Source organism: Dipodomys ordii, unplaced genomic scaffold (assembly GCF_000151885.1).
Source record: "Dipodomys ordii isolate 6190 unplaced genomic scaffold, Dord_2.0 Scaffold19, whole genome shotgun sequence".
Taxonomy (NCBI): domain Eukaryota; kingdom Metazoa; phylum Chordata; class Mammalia; order Rodentia; family Heteromyidae; genus Dipodomys; species Dipodomys ordii.
The window spans coordinates 446,822-455,434 of NW_012267235.1; the positions used below are offsets into that span (position 1 = coordinate 446,822).

General features: G+C 51.6%; 1 protein-coding gene across 1 annotated transcript in view; it reads left to right on the forward strand.

The window, feature by feature from the left end:
- Positions 1-2,565: 2,565 nt before the first annotated feature.
- Rasl10b (RAS-like, family 10, member B) overlaps positions 2,566-8,613 on the forward strand; it is a 6,980-nt gene continuing 932 nt past the window's right edge. The window contains exons 1-3 of the mRNA XM_013013065.1: positions 2,566-2,922; positions 7,723-7,847; positions 8,346-8,611. Of these exons, the coding sequence (XP_012868519.1) occupies positions 2,707-2,922; positions 7,723-7,847; positions 8,346-8,611 (607 nt within the window). The 5' untranslated portion in view covers positions 2,566-2,706. The remainder of the gene's footprint in view (positions 2,923-7,722; positions 7,848-8,345; positions 8,612-8,613) is intronic.

Consider the following 8,613-nt stretch of genomic DNA (forward strand, 5'->3'; position numbering starts at 1 on the left):
GCTGGGGGGGCCCCGGGCGCCCGCGGGGTGCCAGAGCGGCGAGCCCGCACCCCCACGCCTAGTCCTAGGGACCAGGTTTTGGGGAGCCGGCGTCCGCCCCCACCCCCAACATCCCCACGCGGATGTGATGGGTTCTTCCAGTGGGAACCTGTGTAAGCCTAACCGGGATCCGGGAGAGTCCCTGACCTCTTCTCGGTCCGGGGCCCGAGGGAAGGGGACTGGAGTCCGGCTTCGGCCTCGGTTCCTGCCTGGTTGGCGGGGCGAACGGACGGGCGCTGTCTGCAGACTCACTGCGGAGCCTCAGGCCTTGGAGAGCGGGCGCGGGGGCCTGGGCCCTGCTTCCTAGGACAGACCCTTCTGTCCCCACCCAGCCAGGCGAGTGGATGGCTAAATGCTTAAGACTTTGGCTCTCTATCTGGGAAGAGAGAGAGAGAGGGCACCTGTCACCTCTTGAGTTGGACACAGGGACACATTTAGGCCTGCGGAGGTTCACCCCTACCTCGGGGCCTTTCTTGTATGATCCCCCTAATCCCCCCCCCAGGGCCAATTTCCAGGCTATGCCCTGCTCTCATTTCTGCTATTTCCCATGGGGGGGGGGGTGGAGGGGGACACACAAAACAACAACAAGAACAAAAACTGACCACTGGGCGGAGAGTATGGTGTCCAGGAGAATCTGCAGATAGGGTGCATCCTAGAAACCTCGGTTGCCACACCCAGAGAGAGGCTGGGACTCTAGTGTTCCTTGCCCTCTATTTCTCCCTTAGGATTTTCCCCCCTCCCCACCTGCTTGTGCTGTTATGTAATTAACCCAGCTGAGTCTCTCTGCCAAGCTAGCAGTATTCAGGGATGGCCTAGGGGCCTGGGGACCTGGAGGGACATGTGAGGTGGAGGCATTGGTTCTTCCTCCCTAGTTGGGAATGGCCATGAGTGTACAAACACCTGTTGGGGAAAGGACTTGCATAAGGCACATAAAAGATCTAGACTTAGGGTTCTAGACTTAATTGACAGCTGGCTAGAGGTCTTTGCCTACCTAAGTATCAGCATCTCTCTCTTGTGCGTGCTCTCTCTCACCACACACACACACACACACACACACTATGTATATGAACCCATACAATAATGGATAGTTAGCCTTTGATAGCCTTGAGTTTATGGAAAGCATGTAACAGTTGCTACAGAATGCCTACTCTGTGCCAGGCACTGGGCTTTGCATTCACAGCCTCACAACACCTTACAAAGTTTTTATCCAGACCTTTTGCTTATAGAATACATGCACATCTGCCCCTAGATTAACCTTTTGAACTAGAACAACCTGGGGGACGCTCAGTTATGAAAAGAACACATTCACCAGGAAAGAGAACTCATACATGCTGAAAAACATGGCCCCCGCTGGTCTGGTTGTAGTCCAGTCAACTCACCTAACCTGGACCTCCTTAGCAGTCCCTGGGATCATAATCCCCAACCGAGGGAGACACATCCCTGCTAAGACATCTACAGGGATGTGTTTCAAAGTAGGGGCTATTGGCCCCGTTTTGCAAATGTGCAGAGGCTCAGCTGTGATCAGACAGATGATTTGTCTACTGACCCACAGCTAGAAAATGTCAGTGCTGGGGTTTCTACCCAAGCTCTGAAAGTCATGGAAACCGGCATGGAGTTAGTGAGTTCCTATCGCAGTCTAACCACTTAGCAGCTCTTTGCTGGGTACCAGCTGTGTGCCAGGTCCTCTGAGCTCCAAATGGTGTTAGAGAATCAAACCTACTTCTTGGCCTGTGGCTAGTCACCATTTAAAATCACTACATTTCAAAGTTGGAGGTACTACAAGAAGGGTGTAGAAAGGAGTAGCTGTTATTCCCCCAGGGTGCAGCTTTGGGTAGAATGAGTTTCTGAGAGGTGAATAGTGCTACCTCTTGCTGGCATGTATTGTATTGACCCAGGATAACCATATGGGCTTGCCAACAGCAGGTGAATTGCTATGTGTTCTCCAGAGCCAATGTGGTCATCTAGTGCAGTGATTCACGATTGGGAACATTGGGAAATGGTGGTGGTGGTGGTGGTGTGTGTGTACTTTAAGCCATTGTGATAACTAGAAGCTACATTACTTGGGAGCCATGAAAATAAAATGTCCTGTATAAGAAAGTGTTCTCTCCACACAAAATGGCCAGGAGAGTCTCCGCTGAGACTCACTTGCCCGGCCTTACCCTACCAGGATGAGATGGAGACACGGAGGAGTTGCTGTCTTGTCCAGGCTCCATGGGGAAACTGGGATTTGAACCCAAGTCCCATGCTGTCTCCTCTGCTGTGAAACCTGCCATGGCTGGGGAGGCAGGCCTGGTGAAAAATCAGGTTGTTACACAAGTCAAGAGGGATGAACCAGTGGTGTGCAAGAAGAATGGGGGAGGGAAGATGGCGAAGTTTGGGATAGATGAAGATCTGGGTTCGAAGAAAGGAGCAGAGGGTATTTCAAATGCAGTGACAGCTCCATCAAAGAGCCAGAGGTGGCAAAGTGCAGGGCATGCGGGCGGGATAAGCCAGCCAGTACACTAAGCCCCACTCTTTTCCTCCCAGTCTAGGTGGAGGCCGCAGGAGGCCTAGGACAAGCAGAGGCAGCAATGATTGGTCCTGACGGTGGCTGAGCCCCCAGCCCCTGGAATATGCAGCCCGGGGGAGCCCCAGGCAAGGACGCGGTGGCGGAGTGGGGCGGGAGGCATGGTCTCCACCTACCGGGTGGCTGTGCTGGGGGCACGAGGTGTGGGCAAGAGTGCCATCGTGCGCCAGTTCTTGTACAACGAGTTCAGCGAGGTCTGTGTGCCCACCACCGCCCGCCGCCTCTACCTGCCTGCTGTGGTCATGAACGGCCATGTGCACGACCTCCAGATCCTAGACTTCCCGCCCATCAGCGCCTTCCCTGTCAACACACTGCAGGTAGGCCACACGTTGGGGCAGTGGAGTAGGGGGGGCTGGGGTTGAGAGTTCTGCATTGCACCTTGGCCCTCCTCCTTAGTGCATCTGAGGAAGCCATTGATTATGTGCTAGTTAATTCAGCAATTATTTAATGACTGTTTAATGGGTGCCAGGCCTCCATTGGGCACTGGATCAGAATGGTCAGCAAAACAGATAGGCAATTTACTTTCCAGGAACTCACAGTCTGAGGAGGGAAGACTGTTGACAGGCAGTTATTTTATGTTAAGTGTGACTGGAAGTGAGTGAGCTAAGTCAGCCCTAGGGGAGATAATCACCCACTCAGGTATGGGGTCACAGGAGGTGATGTAGGTGTTGGGCAGGTAGGAGACAGTGAAGAAGGGCAGGGAACAGGCTGCTTTTCAATCTGGGCTCTGCCAAACTTGGCCTCAGATCCTACTTCATCACCTGTAGAAGGGACAGTCGAACCGGCTGGGATCTGAGAAAGAGAAGTTAGCAGAGACTCGGGAGGTCATAAGTGGTCTCATGTCCAAGGGCTTCTTATAGGTGAAAGAAGCTCGATCTGACTGCTCCCTCAATCTCAGGACTTTCCTACAGGGTTTGGATTTAACTGTCCACAGTACCTTCACTCATAGTGTCCTTCCCTCCAGTAGAGACCCAAGTCAGGGACATACTGTGGCCAGAGGGAACAGTGGATGCAGCCATCTCTCAGGCTGGGGCCGGGGGCTGGCAGGGGCTCAGCACTCACATTGTCTCATGCTACCTGGAGAGCCTTGTTTTGTTTTTGGTTTGGGTTTTGTTTTCATTTTTGGTTGTGGGGCTTGAACTGTAGGCCTGGGCACTGTCCCTCAGCTCTTCAGCTCAAGGCTAGCAGTCTACCTTGAGCCACAGCGCCACTTGTGGTTTTCTGGTGGTTAATTGGAGATAAGATTCCCATGGCCTTTCCTGCCCTGGCTGGCTTTGAACTGTGATTCACAGATCTCAGCCTCCTGAGTAGCTAGGATTACAGGCCACCGGTGCCCAGCTCAAGAGTTTTTGATGATACCTGAGTGAACTTCAGATCTGGCTCCAACCCTGCACCAGGCTTTATTTCTTCTTCACATTTAGTTGTGGATTTATCTTCAGTGTAATTTTAATTTTGGAGTAGACAAAATACAGTTTTAAAGTCCAAAGTATGGCCTTCTCCTCCCCCATAACTCTCTAACGTTTTCATTGACTTTTAATTCATGCTTATAATATTGTGTGTGTGCATGCACACACCAGTGCCAGAGCGGTGCTTGAATTCAGGGGACTAATCCTGAGCTTTTTTGCTCGAGGCTGGTGCTCTACCACTTGACCCACAACTTTTCTTCTGGCTTTTTAGTGCTAAATGGAGATAAGAGTCTCTGTTTCCTGCCCTGACTGACTTCAAACGCCATCCTCAGATCTTGGTTTTTGTTTTAAATAAGAGACATGGTCTTACTGTGTAGCTTAGGTTGGCCTTAAACCTTAAATCCTGCGACAGCCACCTCCTCTTCTTTCTGCCTCCTCCTCCTGTTTTTTTGTTTTTTGTTTTTTTTTGGTCATGGGGCTTGAACTCAGGGCCTGGGTGCTGTCCTTCAGCTCAGCTCAAGGCTAGCGCTTTACTACTAGAGCCACAGTACCACTTCTGGTTTCCTGAGTGGTTTATTGGAGATAAGAGTCTCACGGACTTTCCTGCCCAGGCTGGCTTGGAACCACGCTCCTCAGATCTCAGCCTCCTGAGTAGCTAGGATTACAGGTGTGAGCCACCAGCACCTGGCTTTACTGATGTTTTAACTCTGACTCTACCACTTGAACCATGTCCCCCAGTCCTTCTTGCTTTTAGTTATTTTTGCTGGGGCTGGCCTCAGACCACGATTCCATCACCTCCACCTTCTCCATAGCAGGGATTACAGGTGTAAGCACAATGCCTAGTCCTTCGCTCTTGCTTCTTTAACAGAATCCAGAAGTTATCTCTCCTCAGTAGAGGACTTCTTTGTTCTTTCTCGTGGCTACACTGTATCCTGCTAGATTATTTCATGGATCCCCTCTTGATGGACAAAGAATGTTTTATAATATTGTGCTGTTTTGAGCACTGGCACGATGAATTGTGAGGCACAGGAATAGCTTTGTATTTAAGTATATTTTCGGAATCAGTCCCTCAAAATGACATTGCTGGATCAAAGGGTACAAGCAACCAGAATTTGGAAGATGTCTCCTGATTCCCCTTGTGCAAGTTATACATGTACTTCAGCAAATGATTTTCCAAGAGCCTGTTTCCTTGAAGCCTCACCATCATGGATTACTTAATTTTTGGAGTCAAAGTCTCCCAACGTACCCCTCGCCTAGTCTGGGATCCACCACCCTCCTTCCTCAATCTCCTGAGTTACTGGGATTACAGGGTGCTTCACCATGCCCAGTAAACTTGGATTTTTTTTTTAATAATCTGAGCATTGAGGTATGGTAGCCTCGGTGTAGTCTTTATTTGCCTCTCTGCTTATTAATGAAATTGAACATTTCCCCTGTGTGTTTAAGAGCCTTGGCTTTGTGTTTCTTTTCTGAGAACTAGTCATGTCTTTCCACCACTTCCTATTGGGACCCTTATCTTGGGGCTCTAGGATAGCTAAGGCTTTACTCCTGGAGAATAGAGAAGGAGGGGCTGTGCAGAGAGAAGTACTGAGAAGGGACTCTGGAAGCTGCTCAAAGACCAAATATAAAACTCAAGAATCCTGTTGGTCATTATCTATAAAGAAAACAATGCCTTCTTCCCCATTGCTGGCAGAGAGGCAGTGCCGTGTGGGCTTCATTCAGTCCAACGCCTCCTGTCAGGGGATGCCGAGGCGAGGGACATGTGAAACCTGCCAAGGGAATTACGAGCGTGGTTGAGACTCAGGAAGTAGACTCCATTTTCAGTGTTCATCTTTGTTTGGTTTTGACGCTAGGGATTGAACCCAGGGCCTTGTGCATGTTAAGTATGTGCTGTACCACGGAGCTATGCACTCGGCTCCTCCTTCTCTGTCTTAACATAGCCAAGATGGTCTTTTTTAGGACACATTAGATCTCTGCATAGAGCAAGCTGGAAGGAAAGCTGAACTTTCTCCATTCCTTCCTTCGATCAAGGAATGAAAGGCCAACACAATCAGAAGTTTTCTGCCTCTCCCTTTTAGGAGCCCCCAGAGCGGAGTGGGAGGCAGCCTAGGGTCCCCTCAAAGAGGCAGCATGTTGGGAGAGAGGTGGGGCTGTCACCCTTAAAAGCTGGCAGCTGCTCCTTGTCCCCAGCAGAGAGCTTGCAGAAAGTGGGAATTTCTCCTCCCTCCCACGGACTCCACTTCTCCTGTGGGTTGGGGGAGGAACCACCTACTCATACAGCCCCTAGATCTCTGTGGGCATTGTGTTCCACACAGCGAGTTCTTCTCAGCCAGTCCATGGGTTCCTACAGTTTTAGATTTGTCCTCAGCATCCTCCCCTTACACCAAAACTGAAAACCTCAGCACAAAGAGCCACAGCATCTCCTTGGGGAAAGCCACAGCAGCTTCTTCAAGTTCCAAGTCAGACGTGCTCTTCTGAAATCAGACTTCCTACACCAGGTGGCAGCTGAACCTGTTCTTTTGTATTCCTTCTTCAAGGTGGAGGACTGTCTGGAGTCTTCCCTTGTGTGCAGCCCTTGGCCTAAGCCAACTCAAGCTGGAACAAGAGCATGCCTCCCCCTCTAATAGTCTTTTTCCCCCTTTTCCGTTCTGCTTTTTTTCTTTTTCTTTTTCTTCGTGCTGGGGATGGAACCTGGGATCTCAGGAGTGTTAGGCATTTGCCCCTCCTCACCACCTCCTTGCATGAGTCCTAGAGGGAGAAAACCCTGGTTTCCTTTGCTTGGAAAGATCTGCCTTCATCACTGCAGAGACCCCCTTCTTTCCTATGTTGACTGCCTGAAACTCCTCTTGAAATTGTATCTGTTGGAGGTTACTTAACTAATTAATTTCTTAAGGAATCTTCCCTTTAGCACATTCAGCCTTTCCTGGGATCTATTTATCTTAAGCTGTAGCCCCTCCCTGAGAAGTTGACCTAACACACATACCGGAAGTTCTGTCTCCCTGGAGCTGCCCTGAGGCTCTACTCTCTTCACCCACCCCCTTTCTGCACTATCTCAGCCTTTTTCCCCAGGCCTCTGCTTCTCAATCCTGAGGATAGAGAGGAGCCCTCAAACAGGTAGAGTCCTAGGGGTTGTGTAAGGAGCAGGATTTGCCTGGATTTCAGGCTGGACTCAAATTCAGCACCATGGACAGATCACTACCGGGTGGTGGGCGCTCACAGCAGATGTGAGGACCTGGAAAATGGAACAATGTATAACCAGGGTATGATAGAAGGAAGTTAGACACAGGAGATAAAGGGAGTTAGTGCCCTCTTGCAAGAAGGGTGGCAAATCAGGAAGGCTTCTTGGAGGAGGAACATTGGAAGACTGGATGCTAACAGTTTCAATAAATAGCTCAGTGTTAGGTTCTTTGAGGAATCAATGGACTTGTTGAACAAGATGGAAGGGAGGGAAAGAGGAAGGAAGGAAGGAAGGAAGGTAGGCCCGTCACAAGATAGCTGTAACTTCAAGATATGCAGAAGACAGTAATATGGTCCTGTTAGTCACTCGACGCAGAACCTGCGCTGTCCTGGCTTGCAGGGCCGGCATTCTCCCAGGGCCTTGGCTTCCTGAGGATGGGTTTGTGCTGGAGGTCTCTGGTGCAGTGGCGGTCGGATAGAGGCGATCGTGGGGGACCCTCATGGCTTCTCTGACTGGTACTGTGGGGGGTGTTGCAGGAGTGGGCAGATGCCTGCTGCAGGGGACTCCGGAGCGTCCACGCCTACATCCTGGTGTACGACATCTGCTGCTTTGACAGCTTCGAGTACGTCAAAACCATCCGCCAGCAGATCCTGGAGACAAGGTGAGGGTCTGCCCGCACAGTCCGCTCCTCACCTCTGTCCATGCCCCAGGGCCAGCCTGTCCCCTGGGCAAAAGGGAAGGCGAGGGGGCAGGTGAAGCTCACAGACTCCCTGGTTCCCACATAAACTCCAACATGCACGAAACTCACCTTTCTGTCTCCCATTACTGTTCACTTATTTGGGGCCCTGACTTTGAGGGGTGTTCTTGACCCGTGGAGTATCAAAGAGCAGAGGTGCTGCCAACAAGACCGCTAGGGGCATTCAAGTTGCAGGCCAGGGGGCCGGTGAGTACTTAAGCCTGCCCCAGTCTCCGCCTCTGTGGAATAGATGCAATCGTGCCGAGTTGGGAGGGGTTTTTAACACATCGATCGTGCTGATTGGAGACTATAACTCACCCCCCCCCCCCGCCACACACACACCCTAAGGACTGGGGGCTGCCTCCAGTGGAGGCTGGGAGACTGGCCGAGTTCTGAGCTTCCCGCCCCCCCCCGGCCCCGCAGGGTGATCGGCACCTCGGAGACCCCCATCATCATCGTGGGCAACAAGCGGGACCTGCAGCGCGGGCGCGTGATCCCGCGCTGGAACGTGTCGCACCTGGTGCGGAAGACGTGGAAGTGCGGCTACGTGGAGTGCTCGGCCAAGTACAACTGGCACATCCTGCTGCTCTTCAGCGAGCTGCTCAAGAGCGTCGGCTGCGCCCGCTGCAAGCACGTGCACGCCGCCCTGCGCTTCCAGGGCGCGCTGCGCCGCAACCGCTGCGCCATCATG